At 38.0% G+C, this 14,711-nt stretch overlaps 1 protein-coding gene across 1 annotated transcript; it reads left to right on the top strand.

Moving 5' to 3' along the window:
* The first annotated feature begins 3,362 nt into the window (after nucleotides 1-3,362).
* On the top strand, nucleotides 3,363-5,942 carry SOX17 (SRY-box transcription factor 17). Its single transcript, XM_051970187.1, has 2 exons — nucleotides 3,363-3,906; nucleotides 4,635-5,942. Exons 1-2 carry the CDS (start codon nucleotides 3,582-3,584, stop codon nucleotides 5,534-5,536), a joined length of 1,227 nt encoding a protein of 408 aa, XP_051826147.1. The 5' UTR covers nucleotides 3,363-3,581; the 3' UTR covers nucleotides 5,537-5,942.
* The last annotated feature ends 8,769 nt before the right edge of the window (nucleotides 5,943-14,711 follow it).

Below are 14,711 nucleotides of genomic sequence, written 5' to 3'. Positions count from 1 at the left end.
GCTTTCCTCTCAGCAACACCGGTAGTTAATAGGATTGAGGTGATACTTCGAATAGGCATCCCTTTTCTTACAACTCTTTATTTCCCATACTCTGCTGCGGACGGCATATTTTGGCTGCGGCAAGAAGCAGCATTTAGCGATTTCTCCCATTGAGGAATTTGCGAAGCAACCTGCCGCAGGAGGGTGCAAATGGAAAATGTCCGCTTTTATTTGGGTATAGTGTATACTGTTCTTTACTTATGAAACTCCCTTCCTCACCAAAGAAACAAAACAAAACAAAACAAAAAATCCTTCGCTGTTGAGAAAAGCGGGTTTTCAGGAAGCACTCCGGATGTTTGCGGCTTTTCATGTGGCATTTGTGGCTGGCTGTGATAACACTTGACCACTTCCAACACTATGGTTAGCAATGAGACTGAAATAGAATTGATTCCTTGCAACAAACTACAGGGTTTGATAAGGTCTAAAAGAAACTGCGGTCCAGTTATCAGAAAGGAATTAATGCCAAAGGGAGCAGAGTTTGAGAGCCAGGCGAAACAGGCACAGGGAATTCCTTCCCAAAGATTGAATTAAAGCAGTGCTGACCTCTGGAAGAAAGATAGTGTTATGGGAAGGAGGTGAAAGCTGAAGATTTCGATCAAACTTTGGTACAGTAATTCCGTTTGATTTGAATTGCTTTTGTCAGTTGTCAAACTTGCCCTATCTCTCTTCAAAATTTTCCTTTCCATGCGGATTGCATTTTTTTTTTCTAAGAATGTTGAAGTTAGAGGATCAGAGTGAAGAAAATTTTCAAACATAAGTCAGTGAATATAAGAAGCTAGTATCTCATCTTGGAAACATTTATTTTAGATCACTTCTTTTAAAAGAAGGGATTATTAAGACAGCTAGCTAAAATGCTTTTTTTCCTTTCATGAATGCAGGATGAGATTTTTTTTTCCATATGTGTAATTTGCATAATTCTCTTTAGTTCATGTCCTAGGGAGATTTCCCCAGTTAACTATCATTATTCAGATTATGAACATCATGTTAAATTAAAAGCAACTGTATTTTTGCATTTTCACAACCTAAACAACCAACATTTCTTTAATTTCTAAAGGCCATAGTCAGAATTTGGGGGTCCCAGTGAATTTTTGGATGGCCAGCCTTTTTTAATCCTATCAGTATAGCCCTGAGAATGTTTTTAGGATTTGTTTCTCAGTTAACTTGGAAGAATATTTAAAATTTAATTATAAAGGCACCATTGTGAAATTTCTTTTCGAGACCATCTCTTTTCTAATTCACCTGGTTGAAATAATACTTCTGCAATTCTTTAAGTTAATGTTCCTAGTAGGGGAATTTTCTTTAGTGTTATGTTCCCCTTTGGCAATCTGGTGAAAACTTTGGATGACTCTAGATAATGTTTTTAAATGCATAAAATGCAATGCAAAAATTACAAAAGAAATAAATTATATTCAAAGTTGTCGAAACTACAACAACAACAACAACAACAACCAGGAACTACAGTTTAAGAAGCTAAATATTAATCTATTTGCTGTTTTTTTTTCCTATCTCTTAAGAGACATTTTTTTAAAGTCAGACTTGAACTTTCATCCTAAATTAGGGAGAGCAATGGGAGACAGAAGGCTGCTGGTGAATAACTCGAGTGAATTATCAACTGCTCAGAAGTGACACTTTTGCGATTGGAATACACGCAATTCTCCTTCTGAGAAGAGACTCTCTAAAGAAGCCCGTAGTTTTATCAAACAGAATTGAGGCAACGGAGCAAAAGTCCCTTACACAGTGTGGTGAGATTCGGTAGACAATCCAGAACAGTGAATTTCTTAAGCAGTGAATTGGGTCATCTCGTGGATTGTAACATCCCTGAAAACGGGATGACTTTTAACTTTTAGGCTGAAGAGCCTAAAGTACTTTTTTTCATTTCCAGAAGATATTTCACAAGCAAGAAAAAAAAAGCCCACTTTTCTTGAGATCAGTGTTAAAGTTGTTTGGGCAAATTGAAGCAACAGCTTGGGTTTGTGAGGCATAGACTCACCGGATCTCTAATTAAGACTGAGTTAAGACGCAGTATTAAAACACACACATACACAACCCTTTTACCCCTCCCCTTTATGTCCCCTCCCACCACAAATTACTTTTATCACCTTTCCTGAGTAGTTCCTGAATATAGAATTAAGAAATGCATTTTTTTTCCCAATCTCAAATTTCGGGTCTTGGAATCCCGACTCTTTTTTAGTTGTCATTTATTTTAACAAATGCATTCATATTTAAATACAGCCAAAAACAAAGGGTAGCAGACTTGGGCTGCTAGTCTGACTACTGAAAACCACCCAGAGTGCTAAAGTTAGTTTGTAATAACTGTAGTCCAAACAAAGCTGTCCTTACCCAAATAAGGCCCTCTGATCTCCTGTTTACACCTAGACATTTCCAGATAAGCAGTGGATTTATTAGCAGTCGGGAGTAAATTTTGAAAATATTCAAGCTTAGGCCCATAAAATTCACATCTTTGACCCAGTTTTCAGATACTAAAGGGAAGGTTTGCCTTATTTATTAGATACGGGAGAAATAGTTTGAAAATATAAATTTACATATAAAAAACACTTGAAACGATTTTCATGGCACAAAGGTTTTTCTACTGGCAAAGGGGCATGGAATAGTCTAACAATTTGAAACAATTTTTTTCCGAGTTTTGAATAACCTAGGCGCTAAATATATGTGTGTTTTATTGAGTTGGAAGAGAAAGATTGAAGTCGACAGAAGATTAATTTTTATTCTTTAATAAAAGTACTTATGAATCAAGGTGGAAAAAAAATCGAAGTGAAGCAACAAAAACTTAATTTGGAGAACCTTTATTTATTTAGTTTTGCGAGACTTTATTGAGGTCCGACTAAGCACCTTTGAAGAAGATACCTCTAAGAGAATGAAGATTTCCCGCAGTTGATCAAATAGATCATTTTGAACTTTACTTAAAAGAAAAATACGAGTACTTTTGTATTCTCATTTAAAAAAAAAGAGCTGAGGAGTTTTTGTCCAACAGCACTAGCATTTAAAGAAAAAAAAAAGTATTTCTAAGAGGGAACCTTTGAAAATTTTGCAGCTTGTGCAATCAATCCGATAACTGCGAAGTCTGAGGTTCCGATTTTCCGGTGCCTGGAAGTCTGGTTCCTTCCAGTTCACACCTGCTCAGGTAAAGCCTGAGCCGCTGCAGCGGCAGCTCTCAGCTGGGAGGTGGCCCAGGCCTTGGTCTGGGAGGTGGCCCAGGCCTTGGTCTGGGAGGGGCGTCTGACACCTCGTGGGAGCCGCCCCGCCCCCAGCGCCTCATTGGTTGAGTGGATATAGAAAGGGGAGCTGCTGCGGAGAGAGCGCTCGCACTTGGTCTGTGTGGTTTGGGAGCGTTTGTTCCCCAGTTGTCTTGGACCTGGCAGTGGAGGCTGGGAGTCAGGGCATCTTAATAGACTGATCAGTTCCCGTTGGCTACCGCGCTCTCCTCCCACCTTGGACCCTCCACTGAGGGAACCTTCGGGTCCCGACAGAGGGTGTGGGGACGGGGCGGGGTGCGAAGCGCTCAAGGTCTGGGCAGGAGAGCCATGAGCAGCCCGGATGCGGGGTATGCCAGTGACGACCAGAGCCAAACTAGGTCCCTGCCCATGATGATGGCCGGGATGGGCCCCTGCCCATGGGCAGAGTCTCTGAGCCCCCTGGGGGAGATGAAGGTCAAGAACGAGTCCGGTGCAGGTGCAGGGAACGGGGGCAGCGCGACTGCTGCAGCTGCTGGGACTGCGGGCCGTAGCAAAGGGGAGTCCCGTATCCGGCGACCCATGAACGCATTCATGGTGTGGGCCAAGGACGAGCGCAAGCGGCTGGCACAGCAGAACCCGGACCTGCACAATGCCGAGCTGAGCAAAATGCTGGGTGAGTTGGCATTTCAGGGTAACAGCAGGGGCCTCTACTGTATGCTTCAGTCGTGATCCTCACTTCCCAAATGGGAACCTTAAACTTCCAAAATAAAATTCTGTGTTTTGTGAGATGAGACTACACTTCCTCCTTGCTTTGTTTTTTCCATGAGTTTCTTCTTTTCCCATTTCCCTACCCACACCCATCCACCTCTCTCTCCCCCCCTCCTTCCCCGCCCTGATTGGCTATACCCCTCTAAACTGATCTTCCCGGTATTGTCACCCTTTTGTACCGCTATTCCCACTGGCCTTGTTACAGAACTCTTTGAGGGAAGCTACTTTCCGACAAATCTTTCGCGAGTATAGTTTTTGCTCGCTCTCCTATACTGGAAGAAGAAACTTATTTCCACGCACCCCTGGGCAGCTATACGGGAGAATTAAATGAGGAAAAGGGAAAGGATACTGTGTTGCAAACGAAAAGGCCAAAGAGTATTTGAGAAAGGGCGGAAGGGATGGAATTAAGGCGCTTCTCGGAGACTGAAAATTCAAGTGTTTTTATAGTGAAAGTAGTTATCTCTTTAACCTTTCATCACAGGTAGATCTTAGATGCCGCAATACTCTTTTTTTTTTTTTTTTTTTTTTTGCCGTTTCTAGTAACGGACTCATTTTAAGGTTTGGGAATGAGCTCTGTCAGCGGTGGAGAATGACCAAGTCTGTTCCCTCTTGTTTTTCCCCTTGTCCACATAGGGAAGTCTTGGAAGGCGTTATCTCTGGCAGAGAAGAGGCCTTTTGTGGAGGAGGCCGAGCGGCTACGGGTGCAGCATATGCAAGACCACCCGAATTACAAATACCGGCCTCGGAGGAGGAAGCAGGTGAAGAGGCTGAAGCGGGTGGAGAGTGGCTTCCTTCACAACCTCCCAGAGCAGCCGGGCTCGGGACTGGGTCCAGAGGGCAGAGTGTGTGTGGACAGCCTGGGACTGCCGTTCCATGAGCAGGCCTACCACCATGGCCAGGGGGTGCTACCTCCTCAGATGGGACACTATCGCGAATGCCAGAGTTTAGGTCCGGCCTCTCAGTTTGACAGTTACAATTTGCCTACCCCGGAGGCTTCTCCCATGGATGGAATGGAGCCAGATGCAGCTTTCTTCACCTCCTCACTCCAAGGAGACTGCCAGCCAGGACCCTATAGCTATCCTGTAGCCTCTGAGTATTCTGCACATCCTGACTCTCACTCAGGTCCTGTGCACCACAGACACATGCAGGAACCCCTGGCACACTCATTGCAGGGCCTGATGGGTCCCTCCAACCCACTGCATATGTACTATGGTCCCATGGGCTCCCCCCAGGCTGGGAGCAGTGTCCGTGGTTTTCAGATGCAGCATCAGCCAGGATCTAGTCAGCCCTCGCCTCCTCCAGAATCCCTAGCCTGTAGGGATGGCCTGGACACCAGCCAACCTGCTGAGCTCCTTGCAGATGTGGACCGCACAGAATTTGAACAATATCTGCATTTTGTATGCAAACCAGATTTGGGGCTAAACTACCAGGGACATGAATCTGGCCTTTCCCTACCTGAGAGTCATGGGGCCATTTCCTCTGTCGTGTCTGATGCCAGTTCTGCAGTATATTACTGCAACTATCCAGATGGGTGACACATCTACCACTCTCTTCCAGCCTGCGGGCCAGCAGCATAAACAGTGTTACACACTTCCTGCAGGAGCTAAGGAAATCCTTTCCCTCCCCCTTACCCCCCTTTCATTTCTGTGTTTTTTAAATTGAGAGTTGTCTTGGCACCTAATTTATGGTAATTTATTTGACTCTAATCTTAGCAATTTCCTAAAGAGGAAGTGGGGGTTTTGGGGGCTCATTCTGTCGGGATTTACTCTTAGTCTTGCCCCTAATTCTTGTCAAAATTGCCATTTGTAAATTGGACTGTACTTTTTCTGAGTAATGTGGCACAAAATGCCAACCATACTATGAAAGTTCATGTTTAATGAATTGGGAGGGATGGTTTTTTTATATGAATACTTAATAAAGCTTGAACTTTACTTTTCCATTGTTTGGATTCCCAGAAATTTATTAATCATACTACTAATTTAAGTAGAATTGAAGGATTTCATGTTATAGATGAGTATTCAGTACTCATTAAGAGTGAGTTTGTATGTATAATATATGTTGTCTTCAGTAAGGATCTGTAAAATCTAGGGTATACCATCAAATCAGACTGAAACTTTCTCCATGTTAATTTGAGATGCTAAAAGTAAAAACATTCATTTCATGATCTGCTGCTATTATGGAGATACTTTCCACTTTAAAAGTAAGAGGATAGTTTTTATTAATGAACTGATTCATGTTTTAAGTGCTTAGATTCAATTTTTAGTTCATTTAAAGTAGCTTTAATGTTAAAATTAATATGTACATTATCAATAAGTTGACAGGCATTTATTAAGTTCCTATTGAGTATCAGGAGCTGTTACACCACCTACAGATAACAATCTTGTTTTATTCACCAGAGTGAATATCCAAGCATTCTGTGTGTTCTCTTACTCTTTGAAACTGTTAAACCCAACTAATTTAAACCATATTTTTTTATTACTAGAAAGTTTAATTACACCCAATTATTATTGACCCAAAATTCCTTTAATATTGTTTTTAGTTCTCTATTTGAATGTTAAGTTGAGCTTTTTCATCCAACCCTTTTTGATCTGTAAAATTATTTTTAGCTTCTATTATTTTATGTGAAATGGCAACAAAAAATCATGGGAAGAACAGAACTAATGTTGAACTAAGGAGCTATGTGCAGTTAAGATCTGAACTGGGACAGTAAATCCCCCATGGAGAAGGGTGACATGGGATTGCAAAAAGCATTTTTTAGAGAACGGTCTCACAAAACTGACTTGAATTCTGCTTCTGGTGTTCTTGAACATACAGCTTCCTTTCTATGGAATTGGAAACATCTCAAATTTGATTTTAATTACTGGGAAAGAATAAAAAGAACAGAAGTGTAGGAAAGATGGCTGGTTGAGAAGAAACAAAAGAATGGGGAGGGATTGGGAGGGATTGGGGCAGCTTGGCGCTGCAGTGGATAGAACAGCAGCCCTGAAGTCAGGGTACCCCAGTTCAAATCTGGTCTCAGTTACTTAACACTTCTAGCTGTGTGACCCTGGAAGTGTTAAGTCATTTAACCCCAATTGCCTCAGAAAAAAAAAGGGTATTGGAGGAGAGGAGTGTTGTTGGTAAGCAAAAGAGTTCATGCTTTATTTACTTCCATTGGTCTCATTCTGTGTAATAATTGCTCTTCCCCTTGATGGTTCATATAGACACATATTGGATGACAGTACTATTCACCTAGATTTAGTCATGGTGAATTTAGCCATTCATTTATTTTGTCCAGCATGCCACTATCAAAACTAAGCTATCCCTATCTATGCTGGAGAGGAGGCAGATAAAATAAAACAGAGATAAAATGTATTATGGTAGGGAGCAGTCAAGAGGTTTAAAGTTTAAGCAAAGAGAGAAGTATACACTGCAATAACTGGCTCTGACTCTTTACCTTTAGGGATGGAAGTTAGAGACAATCTTATTTTAAAAAAAAATACATTCTCCCTCCCCTCCCCTTTTTTCCTAGGGAAAGGGATTGGGAAATGAATCTTAAGAAGGATAAGAGAAAAGGAAAGAATAAGCATTTATTTATATCTTACCATGTGTTGGACACTGTGTTAAGTATTTTTCATTTTATCACATAGGGCATGCAAAAATTCTCTTTCTAGATTTTGGATATTTTATTATTTGAAAAATGGTTTTAGCCTTAAGAAAATCAGTTGGAGAGCCCCTAAATGGCACAGTGGATAAAGCACCAGCCTCGTAATCAGGAGGATCTGAGTTCAAATTTAATCTCAGACACTAAATACTACCTAATTTGTGTGAGCCTGGACGAGTCACTTAACCTTAATTGCCTTCTCCTCCTCCTCCCCAAAAAGAAAAAAACAGTTGCTATAAATTATTTCTGTATATAGCAACCTGGAGACATTTAGAGGAATTAGTATGCACGAAGTCTAAAAAGTGTTCACTTGATAGGCCTAATTGACAGTTGAGGGAATTCTTCCTCTAGGGTCTATGAATTTATTTTAAAATATTTTGAGATATTTCTATATAATCGATTTCCTTTATAAACTGATGTATTTTCTTTTTTGAATTTAAAAATATTCTGAGAAGTGATCTATAGGTTTTAACAAATTGCCAAAGGGATCTGACAAAAAAAAAAAGTTAAAAAGCTTTTATAGGGAACTTCACTAAAGGCATGCCCCTCCTCTTCTGGAGGAAAAGATATTAAAAATTTGATTTATAATGTCAAAGAGGTATGTAAGAAGCAAAGAAAGAAATCATTCCTCTCCAACTCACTCCCTTCATTTTTTGTGTCGTCTTAATTATCATTTTTCCATTGCTTTGCAAGATCAGGAAATACAATATTTACTTTAGTGTTATACTATTTTGAAGGTAAGGAAAAGTATAGTACTGCTAATCCAAAACATAGTTACATTATTGTGTTTTATTTTGTTGGAATAAGAACCTTATTCACAGAGGAAAGAATGAACAGTAAATTCATTAGACTGGTTTGGGAATTGCAATTATACTTACTGAGAATAAAATGCTAAGTTATAATTATGACAACTAATGCAAAATTGAAAGTTAAACATGCCTTCTGTGATTTGTGTGAGATTATTAAATGATTCCACAACAACTTTCCATCCAAATGGATGAAATTACTCTATGGATGTTAATTTTTAAGGAACATCTCTAAATCTGAATTGAATAAATATTTTTGATTAAATTGACTTGGATTTCTCATAGACATTTTAAATTCAATATATTCAAAACTGTTATTTCCTCCCTTACAAACTTTCCTAATATTATAACTGGAACCACCATACTGCCAGTCACCTGGGGTCATATCTAGTTCTTCACTTTTTCATCTCCTATATCCAATTGATTGCCAAGTACTGTAGATTTTATTTTGACAATATCTTGAACACACCTCCTTTATGACACTGTCGTCATACTAGTGTGGGCTCTTATATACTCAAACCTGGATCTTTATAAAAGCCTGTGGGTTAATTTCTCTGTCTCAAAGTCTCTCCTCACTCCATTCCCCGCTCTTTTCAAAGTCCTCTTCCTAAAGCACAAAGATGTCACCAATCACATCTCTATTTAATAACTCTAGTGGCAGCCTATTACCTCCAGGATAAAATATAAAATTCTTTATCTTTTAAAACTCTGCATAAAGCTTCTTCCTCAACTACACATCCCAAAAATTTTAGTGAAGATATTTCTAGTGATGGAAAATTTCATTTTTTAAAAATCAAGATCAAATTAAATGACTGGAGCAAATTCAAAAGAAGTCAATTCAACAAACATTTATTAAGCACCTAATATATCTTGAGTGCTGGGGATACAAAGAAAGATTAAAGTTAAAAAGTCCCTGCTCTGAAGGAGCTGAGTCTGGTAAAATAGACATAACATGCAAACAATTATGTACAAATATGTATGTACAGGAATAATTAGAATCAACAGAAGGAGGCAAAACCGCTGAGAGATCTGGAAAGGCTCTTTATAGAAGGTGGTATTTTGAAAGAAATTTATCGGAAAGTCAAGGAAGGCAAAAGATGGAAATGAGAAGGAAGAAAATTACAGACATGGGAAAGAGCTAGTAAAGACACTTGCAGTGAGGAATGAGAGTGTCCAGTGTCACTAAAGCACAGAGAATTTGGAATGAAGGAAGGTTGGAAAAAACAGGAAGGGGCTAAGTTATGAAAAGCTTTAAAAGACAAAAATTGATAGGGAATGGTGCTAAAATAAACATGCAAAAAGTTAATAAAGGAATTTCTGTTAGAACTATGAGGATAACATTTATTTAATTTTTTTTCAAATTTATTCAAATCTATATTGACTATCAAAACTTAAGATCTAATCAATGAAGTGCAAATATGCAGAAAATACATTCATTTTCCAATGAAATAAGAGATTGATTTCAGGGAAGAGAGTTAGAAATAAAAATAGTTGATGAAATCAATGGCAATGACATTTTTTAATAATGACATATTAATGAAATAATATTTCAGGGGAATTCAATTTAACTAATCAAAATGTTAAATTGAGAAGTTCTAAATTTCATGGTTGACAATTTTTGAAACCTTTATTCTCAATAATGATTTGGAGAATAATTTTAACATTCATAGAAATGCATAAAAAATTCATATATTCTCCTCCTATAAGTACCTACATTTCAAAATGTGTTATTCATCAGATCTCCTCTGAATATCTCCTACTACAAAAATCCAAAAAAGGGGTAAGAAAGTGGTAGAAAAAAAGTTTAGTAAAACCAGTCAATCCATAGAAAAATCATCCCTTCCTTTCTTCAACCTGTTAAAAGAAGGAGAGAGGTGCTTTTAATTAATTTCAACAAAAATTTATTCTCCATTGTTGAAAAAGTGCTTTTGGCTACTTCTTTCTGAGTCCAGATTATTGAATAAAATGTTCAAAATCTTCCCACTGCTGCTGACTTGTGAATTGGATGAAATTTAGGGCATACTGTTTTCAATTAAATTTCATTAAAATGATAATGCTGTAGTTACTCCACTGAAATGTTTAGATCATTTCCAGGTAAAGAAGTTTATGCTCTATTTAACCCATGTCACATTGCTTGCTATCTTGGGGAGGGAGAAAATAAGGGAGGGATGGAGAAAAAAAAATGGAAACAAAGTTTTACAAAAATGAATGTTGAAAACTATCTTTACATGTATTTGGAAAAATAAAATGCTTTTGAAATGAAATAAAATGAAATATATATAGAAGACTTCTGCATGTAATTCAGTGGTATGAAAGGAGACCTATGTTTGGAGCTGGAGCAGATTTGTGTTCAGATTTAGCCTCTTAACTACTTGTGTGACCTTGAAGAAGCTTCCTGACCCTCAGTTTCCTTAAGTGCAAATGAGTAATGATACTTTTACTACCTAACTCAGGTAACCTGAGTTAGGTAGTGCAAGAGTCAAAGATGATAGTAAATCTGGAAGCCCTTAGATACACTAAAACATTATGTAAATGCAAATTCTTATTTTAAAACTCCCATATTTTCATGAGCTACTTAAATGTAAATAAAAATATCCCCATCTCCTTATAAATCCCACAAGTTATATTTATGTGTAGATGTATGTTTAAATTATAAAACTACTACCTATAATTACTATTTCAGCTTTAGCAGATAGAGTATTTTTATTTTTTACATTTGTTATTTTATTTTTACTCGATTATATGCAAACAAAGTTTTCTAAACTTTTTTTAATGTTGAGTTCCAGATTTTCTTTTTCTCCCTCTCCCCTTCCCCCCAAAAGTATTCTTAAAAATAAGGTTTTTGGTTTTTTTTTCTGTCTGTTGCAGGATTGGTAAAAATACCAAATTATTTTTAGTATAAGGAAAGATTGTAAAAGTCCAAATTTTGTCTTGATTTCAGTAGTTGTGTGACCTTGGGGAAAATCAATCTGTCTCTATGGGTCTGCTTCCTCTTGCAAAAATAAAAAGTTGGACAAAATTATCTTTAAGGTTCCAACCAGATTTTTTTAAAAATAGGATTCAAATATACCATCTGAACAAATTGGCAAAAACAAAACATGAAAATTTTGCATTTTGAAATTAAGAATATTGAAAACATGACCTTCCTTTTAAAAACCAAATTGTTTTGTTAATATAACAATAGGATTTTGAGGTGTATATGTTTTTTTTTAAGTTACCTTGGTTATTTTACCTGGAATCCTGAATTTAATATTTGTTTGAAATCTCTTTTGGTAGTCAGTTCCCCCTTTTTCTTCTCCTCATATCAATTCAGGTTTCTAATTTCCTATTAAAAAGGTACTGTCTTCTTACCCCCATTTCTGTCTTGTTTTCTAAACACTCTCCCCTCACTCTCCTCCCGCCTTTCTTTTCTCCCATAGCCTTTCCTCTACTTAGTACTAGAGGTTCCGTGCTGAGCTTAATGAAAAGTCAAAGCTCAGTTATGATCTTTTCCTGATTTTTGCTGTGTCAAAGATTTTTTTTTTCCTTCTGAATTAAAGAACTTCTGCCCCACAGTGGTCATTCTGGTTTATCACTGAGTTCCCTGCCACTTATTCCCTTTCTTCATATTCTGTGTACTTTGAAAATCTAGGAAAACAACCTAACAAGTCACATTTTTATATTATTGTGCATTTTATAAACATTTCCTCCTTTACTTGTTCTAATTACTTTCTTTCCTTTGGTAGCCAAAGCCTTGGCCAATCAATCCTCATTTTCTAGATAAATCAGTTCTGGGCATTAGAACAAATTTTTACTTCATTGATTTGGATCCTAGACTAAAGGAGCAGTCAATCCCCAAAACAAGAGTAGGTTGTTTGCTAGTGTTTGTTAGGGTGCTATTATTGTTTTTGTCTTTTCCTGAAGGTTGCAGATATATATATATATATATGTATGCCTGTCATTTTTCTTCTTAAAATACATACATACACATACATATCTGTATTTAAAGGAAAATCTTAAGGGAAAATGAGGATGAGTTCCCTTTTTGGAAGTAGGGTGTACAATTATCCTTTCTTCTCTCTGATGTAGTGGAAGGGGATGCATATAATGGAAAGAATATTGAGTTTGAACTCAAATTCAAATGTCACCTGCAGCAACATATTTCTGTGACTTTGGACATCCTCATTTGTAGAATAAGAAAGTTGGACTGGAATCTAGTGACTAGATGGCCTCTGATTCATTGTGTCCCTTCCATCTAGAAATTGATCTTATGAATTCAGAGGCTGTAGTTTATACTTAGATGTTTAGAGGACAGGGCTAAATGCTATTAATTGAACATTTAGTCCTCTAAAACTACAAAGGGCTTTACATGTTATCTTATTCAAAAGATTCAGATCCAGTTGTCTGTGTCACCTGTTAGTTGTCCTACGTGGGGGAGGGGAGCTGAAGAAAAGGGAAAGAAGTGGAAAGTATAAAAAGGAAAAGAAGGGGAAAAAGTTAGGGAAGAGGAGAGAGAAGATACAGTGAGGAAGAAGGAAAACAGATGAAAGAGAGTGGACAGAACAGGGACATAATGTCTCATATTCGTGTATGCATTTCTCAAACCAGTCCTCTTCCACACTTCTCAATTTTTTTTTCTTGTTGGCTTTTGTACCTAGTAATCACCCTGTCTCAAAATCCTTCCCATCCTTTAAGGTTCAACTCTGGAGTATAAAACAGTGGCAGTGGCATAGCAGCAGCAGCCTACAGAAGATGAGCTTACTTTCCAACACTTTTATTCAGTTACAAAAAAGGCAACATTCATCTATCTATACAATGGTCTGCCTTCATGTATCATTAAACGTAAAAGAACAATAGTAACAACTTATCCCAAAACTATTTCTGTCAACTCCATCAAATATAAGAATAATATTTCTATAATGACTGCCTCTAGACTCTTTAGAATATGAAACATTGGGTAACTCAGCCTCTCTGGACCTGTAACAGCAGGTTAACTTATTTTGGGGCCAAAGACAGCAGAAATGCTTCGATTTGTACTCTCCTCCCCCACTTTAAAAATGTGCTTTTAATGAGGGCCAGTTAAATCGGAGTAGTCTTGATAGAAATGCCACCCCTGCCAACACTCTTTTCCTGTTCAGACTTTCTTCCTGTCTCTGTCACCATTTCCCAGTCTCTCAGCTCCCGTATCACAGCTCTCCTAAATTTCTCAATAAAATAAATTGAATCTGACTGAATTCCTGGAATGACACAGGCTGAAAGAGAGGATGGAAGGACAGGCAAGGAATAGAAGTCCAGCTATTAAAAATTCCAGGAAATTCATAGAATGAGCATGAAGCTTTAAAAAACATTTAAAAACAATAAGTATTTTCTTCCAAGGGCTAGACAGGAGGAAAAGGAATTTTAGGTTTTTAGGATAGGCTGAACGACCTTGAACAGCTGAAAAACAGGAGTAGTGTTAAGGAAAGAACAGCCCTTCCCCGACCTTTTCTATCTAGCTGATTGACCTCTTCATTGATTATAGTGAATCTGCATGTTGGGGGAAAAGGTAAAGCGAGATTAGCGACTATGAAGTGGGGGAAGGGAAGAACAATGCATTTATAGAATCTTTTGACCGGAGCCGAGGGAGGGTCTGAGGTGACGGAAATTTTTTTTTTTTTTTAAATCGAACTGATTCGAAGCATTAAAAAATAAAGGATTTTAAAGTAAGGAGGGAGGAGTAGAAATAGAGGGGAAGTGTAGCAGGTCTTGGCTTTCAATTTCCGTTCAGCCAAACTATTTCTCTTCCCCACTTATCCCCCTTCCCCCCCCTCTCCCGTCCCTAAAGATTTAAAGATTTCCAGTATTTAAAAGCCAATGTTCAGTGTTTACACAAACAAGAGAATCCTGCGAGGAGGAAAATGAAATAAAATCTCTTAAAAAGCGCAAAGACCGTCAAAGTAGAGTGACCCAATACCTCTCTAGCTACTCTTGTTTCTGGACAAACTCCGGGACTTGATTCCTTTGTATTCCCTCAGACAAGTCAGAGAAGACCTAACTGAAGTAGGGTTAAATGAAGCGGAGAACCGCATCTAGGTAGCTCTGGGTTAAACACTGGGATTCACAAATAAGAAAGACTCTGGATGATTATATCGGACAGCGAAAGACTTTGTGGTGTGCTTCTTTTTTCATTGATTAAATGTGTTAACATTAGAAAGATAATCAGGAAGAGAGCTTGGTGAAATAAACCTTTAAATCCTTCGATTAAAAATGGCGCGTTTATACAGCTAAAGACGCGCCATTTTA

This window comes from Antechinus flavipes, chromosome 1 (genome assembly GCF_016432865.1).
Source record: "Antechinus flavipes isolate AdamAnt ecotype Samford, QLD, Australia chromosome 1, AdamAnt_v2, whole genome shotgun sequence".
NCBI lineage: Eukaryota > Metazoa > Chordata > Mammalia > Dasyuromorphia > Dasyuridae > Antechinus > Antechinus flavipes.
The sequence above is the reverse complement of the archived record's forward strand: the minus strand, read 5'-3'. Positions and strand labels throughout refer to the sequence as shown.